At 38.8% G+C, this 25,039-nt stretch overlaps 1 protein-coding gene across 1 annotated transcript in view; it reads right to left on the reverse strand.

Annotated features, from left to right (window-relative positions):
• Positions 1 to 25,039, reverse strand: part of scaf8 (SR-related CTD-associated factor 8) — a 38,892-nt gene that overhangs the window by 8,183 nt on the left and 5,670 nt on the right. The window contains exons 3-9 of the mRNA XM_047345690.1: positions 6,091 to 6,135; positions 5,670 to 5,831; positions 5,278 to 5,434; positions 5,065 to 5,192; positions 4,380 to 4,556; positions 4,222 to 4,301; positions 3,982 to 4,093 (exon numbers count right to left, since the gene is read on the reverse strand). Of these exons, the coding sequence (XP_047201646.1) occupies positions 3,982 to 4,093; positions 4,222 to 4,301; positions 4,380 to 4,556; positions 5,065 to 5,192; positions 5,278 to 5,434; positions 5,670 to 5,831; positions 6,091 to 6,135 (861 nt within the window). The remainder of the gene's footprint in view (positions 1 to 3,981; positions 4,094 to 4,221; positions 4,302 to 4,379; positions 4,557 to 5,064; positions 5,193 to 5,277; positions 5,435 to 5,669; positions 5,832 to 6,090; positions 6,136 to 25,039) is intronic.

Consider the following 25,039-nt stretch of genomic DNA (forward strand, 5'->3'; position numbering starts at 1 on the left):
TAACAGTTTTTCGGCACTGTAGTCTCAGACAATTGCATCTCAAATTAGAATGACATTTATTTCAGTAAATCAAGTCAAACGTGAAGCTCATATAGCGATCTGGAAACAGTATTTTTTCTCTTTTTGGTTACAAATGTTTCAGATCAAACCATTTTAATATCAGACAAAGATAGCCAGAGTAAATACAAAATGCAGTTTTTAAATGACAACTGAGGTGCCCAAACCAAACTGGCACTATGTGACAAGGCAATCAGGCCTTACTTGTCTCAGTAAAGCTTACTGTTCATTATTCAACAATAAGACAGAGACTGGACAAAAAAGGCATTCATAAAAGGTGAAAACCATTGCAGACATAAAAGGACACAAAGTCCAGTCCAACATTTGCCAAAAAACAAAAAAACAAAACAAAACATCTTGATGAGATGGGTGACGAGACAAAAGCGGGTTGCTCATAAAAAAAACAAAAAAACTGCACTGTATCAACAGTAAAACATGACGGGGTTGTGATGGTCTGGGGCTGTTCTGCTGCTTCAGTATATATATACAGGTCCTTCTCAAAATATTAGCATATTGTGATAAAGTTCATTATTTTCCATAATGTCATGATGAAAATTTAACATTCATATATTTTAGATTCATTGCACACTAACTGAAATATTTCAGGTCTTTTATTGTCTTAATATGGATGATTTTGGCATACAGCTCATGAAAACCCAAAATTCCTATCTCACAAAATTAGCATATTTCATCCGACCAATAAAAGAAAAGTGTTTTTAATACAAAAAACGTCAACCTTCAAATAATCATGTACAGTTATGCACTCAATACTTGGTCGGGAATCCTTTGGCAGAAATGACTGCTTCAATGCGGCGTGGCATGGAGGCAATCAGCCTGTGGCACTGCTGAGGTCTTATGGAGGCCCAGGATGCTTCGATAGCGGCCTTTAGCTCATCCAGAGTGTTGGGTCTTGAGTCTCTCAACGTTCTCTTCACAATATCCCACAGATTCTCTATGGGGTTCAGGTCAGGAGAGTTGGCAGGCCAATTGAGCACAGTGATACCATGGTCAGTAAACCATTTACCAGTGGTTTTGGCACTGTGAGCAGGTGCCAGGTCGTGCTGAAAAATGAAATCTTCATCTCCATAAAGCTTTTCAGCAAATGGAAGCATGAAGTGCTCCAAAATCTCCTGATAGCTAGCTGCATTGACCCTGCCCTTGATAAAACACAGTGGACCAACACCAGCAGCTGACACGGCACCCCAGACCATCACTGACTGTGGGTACTTGACACTGGACTTCTGGCATTTTGACATTTCCTTCTCCCCAGTCTTCCTCCAGACTCTGGCACCGTGATTTCCGAATGACATGCAGAATTTGCTTTCATCCGAAAAAAGTACTTTGGACCACTGAGCAACAGTCCAGTGCTGCTTCTCTGTAGCCCAGGTCAGGCGCTTCTGCCGCTGTTTCTGGTTCAAAAGTGGCTTGACCTGGGGAATGCGGCACCTGTAGCCCATTTCCTGCACACGCCTGTGCACGGTGGCTCTGGATGTTTCTACTCCAGACTCAGTCCACTGCTTCCGCAGGTCCCCCAAGGTCTGGAATCGGCCCTTCTCCACAATCTTCCTCAGGGTCCGGTCACCTCTTCTCGTTGTGCAGCGTTTTCTGCCACACTTTTTCCTTCCCACAGACTTCCCACTGAGGTGCCTTGATACAGCACTCTGGGAACAGCCTATTCGTTCAGAAATGTCTTTCTGTGTCTTACCCTCTTGCTTGAGGGTGTCAATAGTGGCCTTCTGGACAGCAGTTAGGTCGGCAGTCTTACCCATGATTGGGGTTTTGAGTGATGAACCAGGCTGGGAGTTTTAAAGGCCTCAGGAATCTTTTGCAGGTGTTTAGAGTTAACTTGTTGATTCAGATGATTAGGTTCATAGCTCGTTTAGAGACCCTTTTAATGATATGCTAATTTTGTGAGATAGGAATTTTGGGTTTTCATGAGCTGTATGCGAAAATCATCTGTATTAAGACAATAAAAGACCTGAAATATTTCAGTTAGTGTGCAATGAATCTAAAATATATGAATGTTACATTTTCATCATTACATTATGGAAAATAATGAACTTTATCACAATATGCTAATATTTTGAGAAGGACCTGTACAGGGGTTGGACAATGAAACTGAAACACCTGGTTTTAGACCACAATAATTTATTAGTATGGTGTAGGGCCTCCTTTTGCGGCCAATACAGCATCAATTCGTCTTGGGAATGACATATACAAGTCCTGCACAGTGGTCAGAGGGATTTTAAGCCATTCTTCTTGCAGGATAGTGGCCAGGTCACTACGTGATACTGGTGGAGGAAAACGTTTCGTGACTCGCTCCTCCAAAACACCCCAAAGTGGCTCAATAATATTTAGATCTGGTGACTGTGCAGGCCATGGGAGATGTTCAACTTCACTTTCATGTTCATCAAACCAATCTTTCATCAGTCTTGCTGTGTGTATTGGTGCATTGTCATCCTGATACACGGCACCGCCTTCAGGATACAATGAACCATTGGATGCACATGGTCCTCAAGAATGGTTCGGTAGTCCTTGGCAGTGACGCGCCCATCTAGCACAAGTATTGGGCCAAGGGAATGCCATGATATGGCAGCCCGAACCATCACTGATCCACCCCCATGCTTCACTCTGGGCATGCAACAGTCTGGGTGGTACGCTTCTTTGGGGCTTCTCCACACCATAACTCTCCCGGATGTGGGGAAAACAGTAAAGGTGGACTCATCAGAGAACAATACATGTTTCACATTGTCCACAGCCCAAGATTTGTGCTCCTTGCACCATTGAAACCGACGTTTGGCATTGGCATGAGTGACCAAAGGTTTGGCTATAGCAGCCCGGCCGTGTATATTGACCCTGTGGAGCTCCCGACGAACAGTTCTGGTGGAAACAGGAGAGTTGAGGTGCACATTTAATTCTGTCGTGATTTGTGCAGCCGTGGTTTTATGTTTTTTGGATACAATCCGGGTTAGCACCCGAACATCCCTTTCAGACAGCTTCCTCTTGCGTCCACAGTTAATCCTGTTGGATGTGGTTCGTCCTTCTTGGTGGTATGCTGACATTACCCTGGATACCGTGGTTCTTGATACATCCCAAAGACTTGCTGTCTTGGTCACAGATGCACCAGCAAGACGTGCACCAACAATTTGTCCTCTTTTGAACTCTGGTATGTCACCCATAATGTTGTGTGCATTTCAATATTTTGAGCAAAACTGTGCTCTTACCCTGCTAATTGAACCTTCATACTCTGCTCTTACTGGTGCAATGTGCAATCAATGAAGACTGGCTACCAGGCTGGTCCAATTTAGCCATGAAACCTCCCACACTAAAATGACAGGTGTTTCAGTTTCATTGTCCAACCCCTGTAACTTGCCATAACCGATGGAGCCATTAATTCTGCTCTCTACTAGAAAATCCTGATCGTGAAAGTTTGGGAACTGATGGCTAGGCACAATTCCTTCAGACTCTTGCACCTTAATTTAAAATAAAATGCAAAATGTACTTTCTCTGAAAAGAGTACATTGGACCAGTGAGCAATAATCCAGTCAGTTTCCTCTTAGCCCATGTGAGATGTTCCTGGTTCAACAGTGGCTTAACACAAGAAATGTCTGTGTCTGGTGCAACTTGAAGCACTGAATCATTTTAAAACTCTCCCAAACTCTTGAATGGCCTTTCCTTCACAATACCTTGCCACTTTTTAACCACACCTTTTCCTTTCACTAAACTTTCCACGTTTGAACACAGTAATGTGAACAGCCAGCTTCTTTAGCAAACGCCTTTTGTGGCATATCCTCTTTTAGGAGGCTGTTATTGACTGTCAGCTGGACAACTGTCGAGTCAAGAGTCTTCCCCATGAAAGTGTATGCCATAACATATATCTTGATTTTTATTTTGTCGTATGAAATGACATTGACTGTGATTCACCTTCTGCTGGTGCTCTAGCAGCTGCTTCTGAAACTGCTCCAGGTTTTGCTGTTGGAGTTGCTCAGCCAGTTGATGAAAGAGTGAGCTGTTAATAGGCTCAGACACCATGGGCCTGGAAAATGATTAGCAGAATTAATTTAATACAAATACTTAACATACAACTTAATACAGGTCTCTGGCTTATCTCTGTTAAGTTTTCATCTAACAAAAAATCAAAAGAATAAAGCACTCCGAACTTACAGCTGAGAAGATGATGAGTCCTTTTTAGATTCATCACTGCGTTCTGAATCATTCCCAAAGTCAAAAGGACCCAATAGTTTCTGCAACAAAATACAACAATCACATTAGTAAAAGTCAGCGAGCTCAAAAGAAGACCTAGCTGCTGACTGCAGCGTTACCTTATTAAAGGATGAGACTCTTTGCTCCAGGGGGTTCAGGCTGTTGGCAGTAGCAGCAGCAGTGAGCTGAGCAGTCAGAGCTTGTAATTGTACAACCAGGCCAGCATCCAAGGCCTGCAGCAGGGATGGCTGGGGCTTCTGCTGCTGCATCTGCAGACTCTGGACCAGTTGCTGAAGCTGTAGCAGATAATACACAACATTTGAGACATTATAATATGTGCAGTGTTAGAAATTAGTTGAAGCAGTATTTTAAAACTATTTCCCCATGATTGGAAAACTGCCGTTCAAATGAAGATAAGGAATTGGACTTAGTCAAAAATACATTTGATGTCAATTCATTATATGGGACTTGAAAAAACATTCTTTTTGTAAATACATATAAATACATATGAGCATAATGTTGTTGCTTGCAACTTTCTTCTTTGCCCCCCTTTCATTTTGAGAAGCACATGTTTTTCTATTTCTTTAGTTGGGTTTCTACAAATTTCTCGTACAATTTCAGACTTTTCCAGCCTCAGATCTTCAGGAAGGAAGAAAGGATCAATCAATCTATATGGCATTTCCTTTCCCCACATTTATCCAGGGTGAAAAAAAAAAAAGAGTCAAATTCCAGACTTTTACAGACTGCGGTGCTACCCTGCTTTAATAAATTTCCAGTTGGAAGTGGCAGACTATATCCACCTACCTGTTGTCCCTGGGGACTCTGTAGGATTTGTGCAACAGCAGCCACAGTATCTGTGTTTGTGATCTGTGACGCCCAGTCAGGCAGACTCTGGACTATATTTGCTGGAGTGGCGGGTGTAGCTGGGGTGCCTGAATAGACAGACATAAGAGTAAATATTGGTGTCGAGACTTATCTGATGTGCGCTTCACTCGACTTGCACGTGGTCTTACTTACCAGGTGTAGTGTTATTGATCTGTGCAGCACTGCTGGGCAGGACAGGAGTAGCACTGGGAGGAGGAATCCCTGCAGCCATGTCCAACAGAGGTTGGATGATGTCACTCTTGAAGACGGCATTCTTCTGCCACAGATTCAGGACTCGCACTATCTTACTCTGGACACGCCAAAAGCAGATGACACAAACAAATGTGACATAACAGTACAGTACAGTGAGTAATGCTTTAGCTCAAACAACTCATTACATGTTTAGTCTCAGTTTATATTTGATTTTCAATAAACCATAGATCTTTTGGTTAATAGTAAAATGTTCCCTGAATTAAAGAAAAACAGCAGAGAAATGGAAGGGCACCAAAGCTAAGGAACAGAAAAATTATTCTAAACCTACAGACCTTGTCATCTGGAGGGCAGCGATAGAGGTGCTGGAACGTTGTAATGATGTTCTTGCTGAAGCGTGGAGCAAAAACATCCTTCTCTGTCCCAAACTGGTGGCGTGATTGTCTGACAATGGAGTCGATGACATACAGCCCAGGGACTTTGTATTCTGCCTTGCACTGTGGGAAAGACACAAACTCACCATTTAGAAAAAGGGGAAAACAGATATTTCACATGAATACTAAGAACAAAACTAAGATAGACTGGTTTAAAAATAGAAATCAGAAGCAAACACTAATATTTAGGAATTATCTACACATCCTCTGCAGAAGGTTAAGATTTAAAAGAGAATATAGCTTAAATAAAAAATAAAATCATTACAAAAATGTCTAATTTTACAAACATTAGAGATTGATCTTAATTAATAATTTAACTTACCTTCTGAATGAACTTCTCTACACTCTGGACAACATGCTTGTAGAACTGAAAGGAAAGAAAATATTTTCAATTAATTTAACAGCCGTATCTACAAGCACAGTTATATAAGGCAAGCTCAGCCTTATTTCAATCAGAGAAATGCATAAAAAAAAAAAAAAAAAAACAGCATTTCTTTTACAAAAAATGTGTAAAATATGAACTAATCACACCATCATAACTGTACTTGCCTAATCCTATTTATTTGGAGTGCCCCCTGTTTACCTAAAGAGGCATGGGAGTATCCAGAGGAAACCCAGAAAACATGCAAACTCCAGAAACCTCTGACAGTGAACCAACGATGCATCAATCTGCAGCCCAACAATAATTACATAAAGGTTTACACAGTCACAACCAGTATTGGAACACTTGGAAGATAACAGCCAACAAATTCAGTATTCAAAACAGTCCTTTGTAATAATATTATTGCACGCACAGTTACTGTGACGGCAAATCTTGCAAATATATTGTGTAGCTCCACTGCAAAAGTATGCAATTTCTATAAAACAGTACTGAGCAGAAAGGTAAACCCAATTCTGTTCTTATTACAAATTAAGCTTGTGTATTTTATTTGGCAAATCCAACAATTAAAAGATTAAAAAACAAAAGACAAGTTGCACCACCGTGTGATGGACACTGGATCTGTAGATAGTCTGGTAAGCTAAGAAAAGCAAAACATAAAACTGTAGTTTGTAAAAACAAAGAAAACAAGAAAAGCCTATCAAAGGCCCTTTCAGACTATTAGGATTAGAATTTATTAATGTAAGTTACAAATATGTATAAAACATCCTAAGCTTTGAACATCTGACAGAGAAAGGTTCAATCCATCATCTGAAAATGAAAAAAGAATTGCACAACCTCAGAAGAAACTAATAAATGGCCGTCCAGCTAAACTTAAGAAAGGACCTACCGACCTACCTACCGATCTATAGAGCAGGATTGGTAGAGCATTGACCAGAGAGGCCAAAATATACCATTGTTGACAGCAAACCATAATAAATCTATTCAACAAACCATGCAGAGAACAAACCAAACATGTGGAAGCTGTGCTGGCTAAACCCTCTGCTCTACATGCAAAATGCTATGTATGGCAGAAACAAACGCTGCACATCACCCAGAAAACACTATTCCTATAACGGCACATGGCAATGGCAGAATCATGCTGTGGGAATGCTTTTCTTTGGCAGGGACAGGGAAACTAGTCAGAAAGGAAGCCAAAAACGAACAAACATACAAATTTAAAAAGCGGCCAAAATAAATTCCTGATACATGGATATATCTCACATTTTTAAAGGCCTAAAACTGAAATGAATTTAATTAATGAGGTTTAATGATGCTGCAGAACCCTTGTTGTACAAAACATTAGTTAACTGCCACAAAATACTTAAATGTTGTGGAGCTTTCTTTGACGTTGTGTTTTGCTTGTGTTTAGAAAAATCTGACTCTGTCATTAAAAGGGGTGAAGAACCTTATATCCACAACTCTGTACAGGTTTTTATGCATAAAGCATGGATCGTATACCTTTACATCATTTTAAAGGCTGTCATATTCACTACAGCGAGAAACACAAAGATAAAATGTTGATGACCCTTAACTCAATTAGTCAGATGTGCTAACGGCAGGACACATCTGAGTCTGTATACAATGAATATGAAAGCCAGACATTTGCATATACAGTCAGTGAAAGTAGGTTACTTCCAAATCTTGGGAGGATATGGAAACACAATCACTAACAGGAACGCTTAGAGGCAGCTTGAGCCATTTTTCTCCTTAGAGGAGGAATTGCACTAAATACTACAGGAAAATGCTGCAACCATGAGCACACTTTCCCATTATGGCTATCTGTGGTATCTGCTGCTCCTAATATCTCCATTTGACATTTAATAACCTCACTGAAGTTTATATTTGAAATTTTTACTCCGTCTATTATCTTTAGTCCTACTAGTCAATGCCAGTTGTTAGATTTTCCCATTTGAAATTCCACTTTCCACCAGTAGATGGAGTTGTAGTACAGAAGGAGAGCTGAAAGTTTTTATTCTCTTATTTTCCATTCATTCTAATAGAGGGATAGTTAATATAAATTATATTATGTCCAGTAAACTCAGTTTAAAAATGTGTAAAATTACAGTCAAATATTTATGTTAAAGGATTTTAAAAAGCTATAAAGGAACAGTTTGTTTGGATTTTTTTAAGTGCCTTAATGAGTTGAAAGGCAACAATCAGTAAAATTACTTAAATCGCTTTAAAATTACAATTTTTCACACTTGCAGATTCCTCCTCATCAGAGTAGTGTCCGAGAAGGATTTGAATGAAAATTTCATCGAACCTAACTAATTGGTAAAACAACCAATCCAGACTTGGCATAAATGTTAGATCCTTAACTTTTCTCTTAAGCTACAATAATAAATTCATTATTCTTCCCAGTGTGTCAGATATTTAATGTTGATTTTACTGTCACTTTTTCAGCCGTATTATTATTCATTTCTATAAAACAATCAAAGTGCAAATTTAAAACCATTCGTACAATAAATCAAACAATCAAAACACTGTATGAATGCCAGTGTGTGACAGACATAATTAAAGCTACCATCTTTAAAGAAAACTGTGAAGCAGATTTAAAATGATTGCTGGACTTTTACCCGTCCTTCGTTACAGAGAGACAAAAAATTACACGATGAAGACAAAACCAGATATAAGGAAAACATTACATTTAGTTTTAACATTGTGATATAGTAACAGTGTCCTATTTTAATGGTAGTTTATTTACATTAAAAAACATTAGTGGCAAAGTGGATAAAACACCTGATAATACTTGCAGCTTGTATGCCTTTTCCTTAATGAATCCAGCACTAACAAAAAGTTTAATAATTTCTTCTATTAATAATCTAAAAGAAACATCCTAACTATTTTATTAAAACTACTTCAATACCATTCTTTTATTTTATTTTTTATAAAAAAACTGAATTGTTGTGAGCGTGTAAACAAGATTTAAAAGCCCATCATGGATCAATGTGTCCTTCCTCCTATTTAAGTGTCTATTTCTGTCCAGTACTCAATAAAACCTCCATAGAAGTTTAGCTTTCAGGGTAGATCAGCATCTCACCAATCATCACCACAGTTGTGTCCCAGATCAAAGTTGGACTTTGATATTTAACACCACATACAACGGAGCTGCTAAATCACATTAACAAGTGCAAACATTTCAGTAAATAACATGTAGGACTAAGACCTATTTAAGATTATTATAATTTTAATTTAAGATCTCTATGAATTGCAAAAAATAATTCAAGTCATTTAATAATTTAAAATATGATAATCATAGACCTGAATAGAGTCCTAAACCAGAACTACAGAGCTCATTCTCAAAAACAATTAAACATAAAAAGTGATTATTTATCAGTGGTTGTGGCAACAAACAAGCACAAAAATTAAAGACAACTAAACATAATTTCACACCAAGTGCGGAAGCTTTGGGTGTATTTAAGATGTTTTAAGGCCTAAAATTGAGGTAATTAAATAAAAGCTGTTAGTGTTTAAACAACATTATACAAGCGTTTTAGATGCAGCACCTAAACGTTTCACCACAGTGCACCACGAATCAACCGGGAACACCATTTTGAAGATCTGCAGAGACAAACTGAAGCAAAATAAAACTATTTGATGTTTCATTTAATTAGAAGACTTTACCTCCTGTCTCAACTCAACACTCACAAAAAACAGATATTTTTAGAAGAGTATTTTTATCTTCCATGACAGAATTCAAAGAAATGTCTGCCGCGTCAGAAAGAGAGGTTACAAAATTAAAGTTCAGTGGTTTTCAAAAAGATGCTAAAAAACATTTTTTTTAGCAATATGTGAGCAGATGAAGGCCATGTTTGCAGATTTTTATCTAAATGATCTGAAATGTACATTGTCCTCTGAGAATCTGGCTTTTCATTTTTTTTGTAATTAAATTAAAAGAGATAATCTTTTGAAAGCTGAAACAAACAGTCCACATTAAGCAGGCTTTTATAAAAACCTTCATTGCTGCATGTGGGAGTAAGCTGATGTAATGCTTAGGAAACTGGACTTTTGTATTTCATTTAGCGTTTTTAAAAACAACTATTTGCCAGTTGGAAAGAGGCAAACGAACTAGTGTTGGACTTTAATTTTAGCCTGTTAAGTCAAACAACCAGTGACTGATCAAAAGCCAAAAGCTGTTGGTGGATGGATCATAGGTCCAGAAAAACGAATCACTGGCAGGCTTTTTGCAAGCTGAAGGGGGTTAAATTTAGCGGCGGCGATATGGGCGTGAAATTTAATCGCAATAGTTTGCGGTACTATTACTAATGATAATGATAAAAGTGATGAAAAAATGTAACTTCAGTCTTTTCTAGCTAACAGTGTTGCTGTAACTGCATGTCACCTTAATCATAGCGCAACAAACCCTAATTTTGCTCTTGAAAAATATACCCAATTTACAATCCGCTTCCCCAGGACACCAGTTACAAAAGGTACTGTGATTTTTCATCACTGAGCAGCACATAGTAACAGTTAATAATATTTTTGAATTTATTCATATTTATTGATGCTCTCATGGAACAAATAGTGGAAGAAATTGTAAAAAGGACCAATCCCAACAATACAGCCAGTTGTTGAGTTACTGATGACATGTTTTAGCAGCATATGATGTGATCTCCCTGTTTTCAACACATAAATCCATTAATAGAGTTTTAGAATCTTTAGAATTCAAAAGAAACCTTTTGACTGAGGCCCTGTTCACACGACAACGTTTTCTGATGAAAAAGGAAAAGTTTAGTTGCATTTCCACTGTTTATCTACACGACAACCAGCCAACCAGTTTAAAACCCACAGCAGATGAAGATATCAGCAATAACAATGGTGGTTTGCAGACTCACTTGTGTTGCTGACTCTTTTGTATCTAATGATGGTTCCCCCAAAAAATGGCCCCTTTTCTCCCCCTCGTTGTGTAAGCAGGAAGTGTTTGCGCATTGTGCTGAGTTTCAAAGAACATACCGCCAACTAGTGGCCTCCTCATTCTCTACTGTTGCCGTGTGAACGGAAATTGTAATTAAAATGTAATGTAGACGTGTTAACAGGAACAGGAAAAAATCCTTTTTTCAATGGATTGTTGTTGTCTGAACAGGGCCTAGTCTAAAAAAAATAATAAACTTGTATTTATTAAAACTTCCTGCAGCATTTTTTACTTAATCTGTTACTTGTTATAATAGCATTTACAATGATGTCAAATAAAAACAGCATAATAAAAATCCAACACACAGCAGCTAATATTAAGGCGAGAAATTACAGGAGAAAATACAGGAAAAAGAGAGCAAAGCTGAATGAAGATTTGAGTAAACGGTCTAACTCAGATTTCAGACCAGAAAGATGTGAAAATTCACATTTAAACTTAATCAAGGAGATTTCTGTCTGATGCTTTGATCATTTTTAGAGAAAGAGTCTGTGTCTATGCTGCTGACCTCAGAGATCATTTGATTATCTTGTGTGCAGCTACTGACAACAATGTCAGTGCTAAAACACTGAGAAGCAAAAACAGTCATAATTTGGATCACTGTTCAAGAAAACAATAAACTCACACCAGCATCAAAAGGATCACTGAGATGTTTGAATTAAACAGTGATTCTTAGTTATACTGTGTAAAGCCTAAAAATACTCTCGCTTGGTCATAGAATCCATCTTTGGTGCAACTCTTTTCAGTTTGTCGCTTTAATTTGACTCCAGGTTTGGCCTGAGCTCATGCAACAGAAGAGCTGGGAGAGCAGGAGAGCTGTGCAGGAACTACTTGCGGTGCAAGCATGCTCTAGTGCATTTTATGACTGGTGTTTTCAGTCGTTTGTTGGTTATAATCATGCAGCCTTGAGCTAAACATGTTGACCTGAAATAATCAAGACCAAACCAGTTTCAGGAGGATTTATTGTTTTTGGGTAAGGCAATTCCCTCCAACAGCCCTTTCTGCTGCTCAACATTATGCACCTAGTAGTTTGGGCTCAGGGTAAAACCTCCCCACCACGTTACCCCGGCCAGAACTAAAACAAGTGGAACGACTGAATGCAGTCGGCGTGAAAAGAGGAGATAGTAGCAACACACCAGCAAATGAATTTAAGACCAAAGGAAATGTAATTAAAGCTTCGATATGACAAAGCTGGACTGTAATACTACTTTTAAAGCATTAAATTCAGATAAAATGTAAGACTTTTTTGCTTTTAAGGACCCAGCAGAAACTCCAAGATCCAAGTTCTAAGCTATAAATGTTTTTTTGTGCAACATAACCTACAATAGAAGATGTTAGTTGACATCTTATCCAGTATCACTAATAAGTAAATGCAGGAATGAAAGGACAATGTAAATCAAAGCACCACCACCTCAATTGTTAACTTCAGAGTTCAGATTTTTGTGTGCAAAGCAAAACTGTTTAGGCCACTAAGAGAATAAATGACGTTTTGTTTTCAGTACTAGCCCATTAAAGCTGTCTAAAATACCCTTTCAGTCTTGATTATTTTTTGCTAATTGAATAATCTGTGTATTAGTTTTTCAATTAATCGAATTACTAATTACTCCTCTGAGTAGGTTGTTCTTTGAGCAAATGTTTTAGAGTCTGTATACTCCAGTTAACGATTATTCGCTTATTCACAATTTATCCGATTAATTGTTTCAACCCTAAATAGCTTGTGTTTTTTGTTTTTGATTCCATTTTTAACAACCTGCACAAGCACATAAAAGATAGGAACGTTTTCAAGAAAAGAAACATTTATTATGTATCTACAGAGGAGGTGTTCGGACAATGCGCTACAAGGCACTGTCAGGTTTGTAAAACTTGCTCAAACATTTAATGACAATAAATACAAGTTAGCACGCACTCAAAATGACTATGTATTATTTATTTTAAATGTATTCTTCCATTAATTGGCATCTTGCTTAATCATGAATTAACTGTGATGTAGCTGAGTTAAATTTCATTAGCCACACCCAGGCCTGATTGCCATCTGACCTAGAGAATAAAGAAATCACTTAAATAGAACGTGTTTCACAGCATAAGGTAGGCTAAAAGATGCAAAAAGCAACATATTTAAAAAAACAAATCAAGAACAGATGAGAAACATATTAGCTTTCCTCATTAAAATTATGGATATAACTTGCATGACTTCATAGAGGCATTAGAGATGAAAGGACCATCATAAAGATTGTCAGCTATTTCAGATCATAACATTTTTTACATATGTAGAAACTCATTTATGTTCATGTCAACTTCTGCTGTGCCATTTTCATCCAGCTGCATAGCAAGTCACCACTGCTGTTCCCTTACTGTCAATAGAACACATAAGGACGGGCCGTCTACAACAGCCTGCTCTTTGTGTAACAAGATAAAAACTAAATTATTATTGCAGGACTGTTATTCTTCATCATTGCTCCCAAATACAACTTTGTTACATTTTGTGTCAATATTCAGACCCAGAGTGTGTGCAAAGGTTCACCTGTCCCAGGTTTACTGTGGTGGTTTTCTCTCCTTTCAATAGTCTCCCTTTTTTGTCAGTATTTACATTTGGAAGCATAAGAAATGCACCAGTCAGAGTCAGAGATCAGAATCTGGGCAGATTTTCCCTTGATTGGCTCTGATCAGTAACCAGCAAGTAAAATACTGAAATTTCTCTTTTCTTACCCATTAAATGCATCAAATCGATGAACTCCCAGTTTCAGTCTATTACCACACCAAGAACCAACAGAACGCCCTTTGCAGTTTCCTGATTTAATCTCAAGAACCTGCAGGGAGCCAAAATCACAATCGACTGGGCTAGGGATAGGTACCAAACTCGGTACTTTTATGGCTACCGACCGAATTCCGTCGGTACTACCAATCCACGTAAAATCAAACAGTACCATGTTTCAGTACCTAAACGCATCATTGTGACACTGAGGGAGAGGAAGAGTGGGCGATTTTCCATGCCGGACATGAACACAGCATTGCACGCACAAGAGCGTAATGACGTCAATAGCCGCTGGTACCATCAACAAAGCGAGCATGGCCGATAGGAAGAGCTAGAAAGTATGGCTCCTCTTTTCAAAAATGCGGTGCAGATTACGCTCGCTGCAATATTTGTGATACAATGTGCAAGACCAGCGGGGGGAATACTTCTAATCTGAGGAAGCACCTGCAGCATTTCCCCACCACTATTCAAGCGGGGCGCCCAGCCCCGCCAACCAGACCGCCCGGCCCCCAAGAGGATCACGGCATGTAGTAATAGTATGTTTTAACAGTTAGACATTCGTTTCAATAGATCACGTCTTGATGGATTTCTGGCCCTGCGTCGTCACTACTTTCAATGGGCAAACTTGACAAAAGCTGGATGAAAACACACTCCTCATACTCTGCGTCACCAATCCTGACACACTGAGTGCGCTCGCACGCAGGTGAACACAAGCTCCTGACAGCGGACAAAAAAAACATGCCACTAAAACCTAGAAAGCAGGCAAGGATATCTGCAGTTTTAAAAAGCACCAAATTTAGTTTTGATGGCAGCACTTCCTCTCCTGTGAGCAGCAGCAGGGCTAACTCTCCTACTCCTGGTACATATGGCGAAGGTAGAAGTACACAAAATAGACCAAGTGTTTCATGCCCTGCCCTGAACACGCAGCTAAAGTCCAGTCACCACCGACTAAAGGTTTTGGACCTGGCTTGGCTGTCAGAGGTGAAATTATCCCCCTGGATATACAAGACTAAATTGGTAATTAAATAAATACATGATAGAGAAAAGAAAGAAAGAAAGAAAGAAAGATGGAGAAACAGTTAAAGATAAAGAAAAAAGATATATATAGACATAATATATAAATACAGTAAGTAGAAGATAAACATTGAGTTTTTTTTTCTCGTAAGAATGTTCCGTCGAATATGTAGACCGCTTAAACATTTATACACTGCTCAAAAAAAATAAAGGGAACACTCGAATAACTCATCCTAGATCTGAATGAATGAAATATTCTCATTGAATACTTTGTTCTGTACAAAGTTGAATGTGCTGACAACAAAATCACACAAAAATCATCAATGGAAATCACATTTATTAACCAATGGAGGCCTGGATTTGGAGTCACACACAAAATTAAAAGTGGTAAAACACTACAGGCTGATCCAACTTTGATATCCTTAAAACAAGTCAAAATGAGGCTCAGTATTGTGTGTGGCCTCCATGGCGAATAGTCTCCTGACGGATCTCCTCTCAGACCTGGACTAAAGCAACCGCCAACTCCTGGACAGTCTGTGGTGCAACGTGACGTTGGTGGATGGAAAGAGACATGATGTCCCAGATGTGCTCAATCAGATTCAAGTCTGGGGAACAGGCGGGCCAGTCCATAGCTTCAATGTCTTCATCTTGCAGGAACTGCTGACACACTCCAGCCACATGAGGTCTAGCATTGTCCTGCATTAGGAGGAACCCAGGGCCAACTGCACCAGCATATGGTCTCACAAGGGGTCTGAGGATCTCATCTCGGTACCTAATGGCAGTCAGGCTTCCTCTGGCGAGCACATGGAGGACCATGCAGCCCTCCAAAGAAATGCCACCCCACACCATTACTGACCCACTGCCAAACCGGTCATGCTGAAGGATGTTGCAGGCAGCAGATCGCTCTCCACGGTGTCTCCAGACTCTGTCACGTCTGTCACATGTGCTCAGTGTGAACCTGCTTTCATCTGTGAAGAGCACACGGCGCCACTGGCGAACTTGCCAATCCTGGTGTTCTCTGGCAAATGCCAAGCGTCCTGCACGGTGTTGGGCTGTGAGCACAACCCCCATTTGTGGACGTTGGGCCCTCATACCATCCTCATGGAGTTGGTTTCTAACCATTTGTGCAGACACATGCACATTTGTAGCCTGCTGGAGGTCATTTTGCAGGGCTCTGGCAGTGCTCCTCCTGTTCCTCCTTGCTCAAAGGCAGAGGTAGTGGGTCCTGCTGCTGGGTTGTTGCCCTCCTACTGCCTCCACCACATCTCCTGGTGTACTGGCCTGTCTCCTAGTAGCACCTCCAGGCTCTGGACACTACGCTGACAGACACAGCAAACCTTCTTGCCACAGCTCGCATTGATGTGCCATCCTGGATGAGCTGCACTACCTGAGCCACTTGTGTGGGTTGTAGAGTCCGTCTCATGCTACCACGAGTGTGAAAGCACCACCAACATTCAAAAGTGACCAAAACATCAGCCAGAAAGCATAGATACTGAGAAGTGGTCTGTGGTCCCCACCTGCAGAACCACTCCTTTAATGAGTGTCTTGCTAATGGCCAAAGATTTCCCCTGTTGTCAATTTCATTTGTACAACAGCTGTGAAATTGATTGTCAATCAGTGTTGCTTCCTAAGTGGACAGTTTGATTTCACAGAAGTTTGATTTATTGTGTTGTTTAAGTGTTCCCTTTATTTTTTTGAGCAGTGTATATTAAATTGAAAGTTTTTGAGATTTTATTATTAAACGAATTAACATTTATTACCACATAAACACACACAAAAGTACCAAAAACTCAAAAACTGGAACAGGTACTAACTCACAGGTATCGAACATTGGTACCGTATCGGTTCAAATGTTAAAGGTACCCATCCCTAAATAGGGCAGACCTCAAAGAAAACCAGAAAACAGTATCGGCCAGGAAAAATGGACTGGTGCATCTTCAGCCTCAATCACTCTACTTTAGTCAATTCAGTAAAATTATAATTCTATTTAACTCCTTATAAACTGAATTACTGCTAAACGCAGTGGGGATAAACATACATGTTTGGCTTAGAAATATCAAGCTGCTAATTTCATTAACAATAGAGTGAATTAATAGTATAAGAGATGCTTTAGTTTTAGCTTCTATGTTTATAACTGTTTAACCTATTCCACAGAAGCTGATTTTAGGTTTTTGAGGTGACCTGCCTAGTCAGATTAAACCTAAAAATAATACTAAACAGAAGTGATGGTACATACAAATGTGTCTGCTCAATACTGTACAGGCAACAGCTTTACTTTAGAGTGCCACCTGTTACTACAGTTAACGAAGTACAGCTGTTGAATCTTGTGACACCACACAGGTTTTTATATTCCGTGGTATTTAATAATAATCGAATGATTTTAATGAAGCTCTAATGCGGTTTAGAAAGAAAATACACTGTAACCCATTAAGTTGGATTGCATTTCTAAAAATACATCTGATCATCAATCTAAAGGACGTTTTTTTTGGTTTCCACTGACAGACGCTAAGGAACTTGTACTCCTGGTTTCATGTTGGAGAAAATGTAGTTTTTTTATTTCAGATTTATTTAGTCTTTATTTTAACTTCTATGGTATGCAAACTCTAGTAAATTTTCCCCCAAAAAAACAAAGAAAGAAAAACAAGCAGTGATAATAATTGTAACTTTCTATTATAGTATTTGGAGAGAAACTGGACTTAAACAAAACGTATTAGAAATGGTAGGTCAAAGGTTCACAAAAACATGACATGGTCTTGAAAACTACAGTCAATGCATTGTTTTTTTTTTGCTTTGAGGCTTGAAAAGATCTCCTTCAGTGAATTTAGATTTGCTGGGACTACCTAAAGCACCTCCACAGGTTAAAGGAGAACTGTTCAGGTTTCACTCTATCTCTGTCCTACTTTGAGTCATGTTGTTTGAATTAAGGAAGAACCGTGTTACCTTTTTGCTTTGCTAATCACAGCAAGTACTTATCAACAGTACTACGATTTGGTTAAAAGATAAACTATATATTAGTACTCAACCTAAGACTTTTTCTCCTGACTGTAAAATACAAAATATTATTATTACTGCCTGTGAATTCTTTTAAACATGCAAATTTCCAGCTGTCATCAAAGCATTTAGCTACAGGGCCTTGAACTGTCATTATAGGAAACTCATATATATTAGTTACATGTTGCCACACTATGCAGCAGTTCCCTCAGGCAAGCTAGTGAATGGTTTTTGTAGAGAAAGGAACCGACACACACAGATGAAACTGGAATTATATGTTCTGCAAACTGGTGTCAGGATCCATTCAAGACTCATGAAAGAGTTGGCTTCAGTTCGTGGAAAAGAAATTCAATTTTATTGTATTTCTGCTGTATTTTAATCAAAGCAGGGCACACAAATTTCCCATGCAGCATCATCTTTTTCACTTAGAAAACGGCTGCACGATATAAGAAAATATTACGATGGAGATATTAGTTGCAATATATAACTCATTTCTTCCTTCTTCTTTCTTATCTGTGCCTCCTGCACTTCGTGACCTTGAGCATTTTTGGTAAGGTCATTTGTGTCCGGTGTGAGCATCTGCTGCTGTGAGACTCTGTCCAACTTGTTAGATATCAAATTACAAAACACTTGGAACATGTTAGCCAACAATTATTGCATTCTAGTCTTTTGCGATATGAATATTGCACACACTGATAATGTGATGATGAAATATTGTGCAGTTCTAACATGTCCAGTTTAAAGAGTTCTAGAACAATGACTGTAACACATAAACGATAACAAAGACAACAAGGTCTGGTCTGTCAAACCAGTTTTTCATTTACAGCATGTTAAGCTTTGTTGATGAAGCTAGTTTTTGTACTTCTATCAATACCAAAGGTAATAAAGGTATTAGAATACTTCTGAACTATTGCCAAGTTAGTGAAAAGCAACAAAGAGAAGTCAACAGACAACACTACAAAACAAAATCATTCAAAATGTATATTTGAGGTAATTGCCATGGAAGGTGTTGCATCAGATGCCCTGACATCCTCCCCTTCTAAGCTCGATAAAGCATCACTCAACAAATGCTGCAGCTATTTATGTTCTTAAACAGCACCATTCAGGGGCATCTTCACAACATTTTAGAAGATAGTTCTTTTAAAGAAGGTATCTGTTGAGAGCAGATAGTATCATACCTGCAGTAGACTAACTCCTTAACAAGCTCAGTTCTGAAAATAGGAAGAAGTACTGACCAGAGGGTAAAATTAAAGGCAAGTTAGATGGAGGCCAAGTAGAGACCAAAGCAAATTCCTGACATCTTTAAACAGTTCCAACCTCAAAAATGAAAGATGAACATATAAAGACCATTTAATAAATGTCACACAGAGGCCACTTTGGGATTATGCAGTTATTTACTTAGAAGTGTTCTGGTACAGTGAAAAGTTGGTCTATTACCAACAATGTTTCAGGTGAGGGACATATTTCAAGAAATGCAATACTGATGCAAATATAAAGCGGTGAAATTTTTTTTTCTAACAGTTCAAGTGACTGTGGTGTCATAGATTTGTAAAAATGAACCATTTATAGTGATTAGAAAGACACCTGGTCAGGTAAGGCTTCAAACATTTCCTCTTTAAGTTGACTTTCTCTCTTGAAAACTGCCCATAAATTGACTATTGTAATGCTTTGATGCATTATAAACAGAATTGAAATGACTTAAACTAAATCCTATCTTCAACATGTTTTAAATTTCATTTATACAGAACCAAATATGTCATAAGCTATATGTATGTACAAGTTTACAAAGGTTAGTGTGTCTCGGTTCTTGAGATTAGAGTAGTTTTAAGCTGACAGAAAACCACCTTGGTCTTTTCACCATCAAAAGTTGTTTGTGTTTATCAAAGCTGAAGTTAGGAAAAGGGTCGTCTGCTGCAGGGGAGATACTGACTGCTCCTCTGCCCTCCACAGGACCTCATTCAAAAACACTCCACCCCCTTTGAACAAAACTACAGGGGTTAAACAATGAAACTGAAACACCTGGCTTTAGACCACAATAATTTATTAGTATGGTGTAGGGCCTCCTTTTGCGGCCAATACAGCATCAATTCGTCTTGGGAATGTCATATACAAGTCCTGCACAGTGGTCAGAGGGATTTTAAGCCATTCTTCTTGCAGGATAGTGGCCAGGTCACTACGTGATACTGGTGGAGGAAAACGTTTCCTGACTCGCTCCTCCAAAACAACCCAAAGTGGCTCAATAATATTTAGATCTGGTGACTGTGCAGGCCATGGGAGATGTTCAACTTCACTTTCATGTTCATCAAACCAATCTTTCACCAGTCTTGCTGTGTGTATTGGTGCATTGTCATCCTGATACACGGCACCGCCTTCAGGATACAATGAACCATTGGATGCACATGGTCCTCAAGAATGGTTCGGTAGTCCTTGGCAGTGACGCGCCCATCTAGCACAAGTATTGGGCCAAGGGAATGCCATGATATAGCAGCCCAACCCATCACTGATCCACCCCCATGCTTCACTCTGGGCATGCAACAGTCTGGGTGGTACGCTTCTTTGGGGCTTCTCCACACCGTAACTCCCCCGGATGTGGGGAAAACAGTAAAGGTGGACTCATCAGAGAACAATACATGTTTCACATTGTCCACAGCCCAAGATTTGCGCTCCTTGCACCATTGAAACCGACGTTTGGCATTGGCATGAGCGACCAAAGGTTTGGCTATAGCAGCCCGGCCGTGTATATTGACCCTGTGGAGCTCCCGACGGACAGTTCTGGTGGAAACAGGAGAGTTGAGGTGCACATTTAATTCTGCCGTGATTTGGGCAGCCGTGGTTTTATGTTTTTTGGATACAATCCGGGTTAGCACCCGAACATCCCTTTCAGAGAGCTTCCTCTTGCGTCCACAGTTAATCCTGTTGGATGTGGTTCGTCCTTGTTGGTGGTATGCTGACATTACCCTGGATACCGTGGCTCTTGATACATCACAAAGACTTGCTGTCTTGGTCACAGATGCGCCAGCAAGATGTGCACCAACAATTTGTCCTCTTTTCAACTCTGGTATGTCACCCATAATGTTGTGTGCATTTCAATATTTTGAGCAAAACTGTGCTCTTACCCTGCTAATTGAACCTTCACACTCTGCTCTTACTGGTGCAATGTGCAATCAATGAAGACTGGCTACCAGGCTGGTCCAGTTTAAAACCTCCCACACTAAAATGACAGGTGTTTCAGTTTCATTGTCCAACCCCTGTACATACATACATACATACATACATACATACATACATACATACATACATACATACATACATACATATATATTTCTATATATTTCTTTCTGTACAAATTTGATGACTGTGGCTTACAGCTAATAAAAACCCAAAATTTAGTTTTTCTGAAAATTTTAACACAATATGTATTAAATATTTGTTTTTAATATAAAAATATCACCCTACTGAAAAGTATGTCCATGTGCCATACAGCACACATGCTCCGATACGTGGCTGGTCCTGCATGAATTAAAGCCCATCTGTAGCCCAACTGTTGCTGGGGAAAATTCATACTGTACCAAAAGCAACCTGCATTTTGTGCCTCTCCACTCTCCCGGCCCTTAATTTCCAAATGAAATGCAAAGTGTACTTTAATCTGAAAAGAGGACCTTGGTTTACTGAGCAGCAGTCCAGACCATTCTCTTTAGATGTTGTCTCTGGTCTAGGAGGGGGATAGGTCTAGAAGGACTGGATTTCCTTGATACGTCTCTGTGTGTGGTGGCTCTTGACTCCAGCCACAGGGCATGATTTGTGAATCTACTTCCCAAACTCTTGAATATGCTTTACTTCCAAATCCTCTCAAGACTGCGTGTTATCTCAGTTGCTCATGGACCTTTTTCTACCACATCTTGTCCTTCCATTAGCATGCTTGAAGACAGCTCTCTATGAACAGTGGCTTACCCTCCTTGAGGAAGATGACACTGAGCTCTGGACAACTGTGGTCAGTACTCTTCCCCATGACGGCGCAGGCCATAAAATAGATCATAATAGAAGAGTTTCAAAGGGTAAAATCTACCTTTTTATTGGTCTTATGTCATGCTCTCATTTTCTGATTTATGACATTTGGGGTTTTCGTTAGCTGTTAGCCATATTCATAAAATCTAACAGAGATTAACTCTTAAAATGTTTCACTTGTTGAGAAATACATCTATCTGAGTTTTGAGTGTTGAACTGAGTTCCTGAAATAAATTTACCTTTCAATAATAAGTTACTGAAATGCAACTGCACAGCTAAGAAACTCTTTAAATCAAGAAAGTTAAGAACATCCAAACACATTTCAAGGAGTGATGAGCTGCATTTGACAAAGTGTCTGAAGTTACAGTTTGGAATAGGTTATTTGCTAAATGTGCTTTATTCCCCCACTAGTCCAGCTCTGGAAATCACTACATGATTACACTAAATACTAACAAGCACATCCTTAAGTTGTGACTCTTTTACATTAAGTATAAGCTCTTAAAACTGTTAAAATAGCAGTCTGAACCAAACTGTATGTTTCATAGATATAAATGAGTTCCTCTTTATGATCATGTATTGGAGTAAAATAATACAAATGCAACATCGAACATAAACTAAAGACACAATAACAGAAATGTACAGCTAAAAAAACTGTTAGTGTAGGAAACACCAAATAAACACCACGGACAAATATTAAGACAGATTAGTTTCAAGCACAGTTCTGTTATTAAAAAAAACAAAGTCTTTAGGCCATATGATCATTTGTTTCTTGATCAATTTCCATTGGTCAAAGAGCAATCAACAAATGAGGCAAAATCCAAGCGATGCGAACCTGACATCAACCTCAACAGCAGCTCCTAAGTTAAAGAGAGGAAAGCCTCCCCCCCATTGTTTCTTCAAAAAAGTTGCGTTTGAAAACACAGTAAAAACAACTCAGGAATCATCAGATAAATGGCAGAGGAAGAAGATGAATCACACTGCATGTGGTAATTATACCAATATATGCAATAAAATGCCCTACTTACTTACTACAACACAGAAACTTTAATATTATCAATACTGCGCTCTGTTATACCCATCCTGTTGTGAAAAATAATTGTGATGCCTGCTAGGTTGCAGATTAAGACTAATTTACTGATAACTGTGACTAACATTAACGATGAACCTAAAAGTCAGTATTTTCTCAATGACTAGTAGCAAACTGACAAGCTGCCTCATTACGACTCCTTAAATTCAAAATTTAACAGGCACTCCAATCACAATCAATATGATTAACAAGTATATTGTATTAATCACACCAAAACAACTACTGCCTTCATACTGTTACTAAAGACAAGATCCAGTGTTCAGCTTTAAACAAGTATTAGCTCAACATCAACCGACGCATGACAGCCAGGGCAGCACAGACTGCCTCTCCTAGTGTGTGGGAGCAAATTAAGATCAAGTGATTTTTAGTCTTCTATCATCCTCCTTGTATAACAACCCATACTCCTACCTAAGCTGGTTAGGGACTCTCTTATCTCTTTGTAACTCTCTCCACCCCATCCTCCTGCTTCACTTTCAGTGCTTTGGGGGAGCTGGGAGAGCTGCTGAGGGAAGGGGAAACAGGAGTTATTCACAGGCAACACAGAGCAAACGAACACCAAAAACAACAGATCTACTAGAGGCAAAAGTGCAATTATAAATTACAAACAGGTTAAATATCAGTCGATGGCTGGTGTCCTGAAATAATGTTTAGTTTGTAAAGTAATCTATGTACGGAAACAGTAACAAACTATTAGAAATGTTTATTGGACATTTTATAGAGATGCACCAACCAATCGGATCCTTTCAACTTTCGATTTCACCACCGTGTGATTGGACTGGTTAGTCAAATACTGAAATATTGACAATAAAATAAATGTGCAGAATGTTTCCCCCTTTTCAATGAATGCATCAACACTAAGAACCGCAACAAACAGCATGTACTTTAAATGCACTTTATAATGATTAATAAAAATCTGACAGTTTAGGAGAATATGCTTTGATGTATGAATAGGGATAATCTTTATTTGTTGTATTCAAAACTAACACGTTTTTTAGCGATTATGTGTTGAAGTCATTAGAAAACAAAGAAAGACAAAACAGGATGGCTGAACATAGGATCTGGCAGGCCAGACGTCAAAGAAAACATCTCTAATAATTTATTAAAGACACAATGTATTGCCATTTAGTCTGATAGCATTTATGAATTAAGTTTAGCAGTTAAAAAAGGTCTATGGGTTAGTAACTCCTGATCACATCTTCTTCTGCGATAGCCTACAGATTGGAGCAGCATCCAGGAAACCAGCCACAGAGACACACAATCAAAAAACAATATATTAAAAAAAAGCAAAAAATAACCCAAGGACTTCAAGTCAAACAGAACGTCCAATTTTAAAACACTGACAGCACAAGTATAATTTCCCAAAGATTTTCCAGTTTAAACTGAAGGTGAAGTCTTGATGTGCAAAATGATCTCCTGATCTCACTGATAAATAAAAAGCAATGCTAAATATGGACAGTTAATAATTTGTTGAGTTGCATGTTAACTCGAATTAACAGGCTGACATGGTCTGATGGTTAAATATTTGCCTAAACTCTGTTTATGTAGTGAACAGCAGCATCTTTCTAAAAAAGTTGTAATATTGTGAATTTCCTTGTAATTTCAGTCTCTCCTGGATCCTGATTGGCTGATTCCTTCCTATAAAATGCTGCAGAAAGACTGAGTCATGTTGTGCTTTACTGTAGTTTCATGTGGCGGAGCCATATGTTTATTTTTTTCTCTTCACAAAAGTCTGGCCACAGAGAGATAAAACCAAGGGCATAAATTGCATTAATTAATTGAAAATGTGTTACATGTTCTATTTATTAGTCTGTTGTAGGGTTGTCAAAATAATAGATATTTCAATATAACTGATAGTAAAAATGAATTATTCAAAGATACTCGTGCTTCAAACCGACCCATTAGCGTTTCTTCATGGACAGAAATGCTCAGCCCCTCCCTGCAGCCACTCACCTGACCAAACAATGAGCTGCTGCTGCTGGATGTTTTAAACTCTCCTAACATAGCGAGAACATCCAGAAAAATAACCTATGTGGCCCTTATTAGCTGACAAGGGAAACACAAAAGAATTGTTTGGAGGTCCCTATGTGGCAGA

Source organism: Girardinichthys multiradiatus, chromosome 19 (genome assembly GCF_021462225.1).
Source record: "Girardinichthys multiradiatus isolate DD_20200921_A chromosome 19, DD_fGirMul_XY1, whole genome shotgun sequence".
Taxonomy (NCBI): Eukaryota; Metazoa; Chordata; class Actinopteri; order Cyprinodontiformes; family Goodeidae; genus Girardinichthys; species Girardinichthys multiradiatus.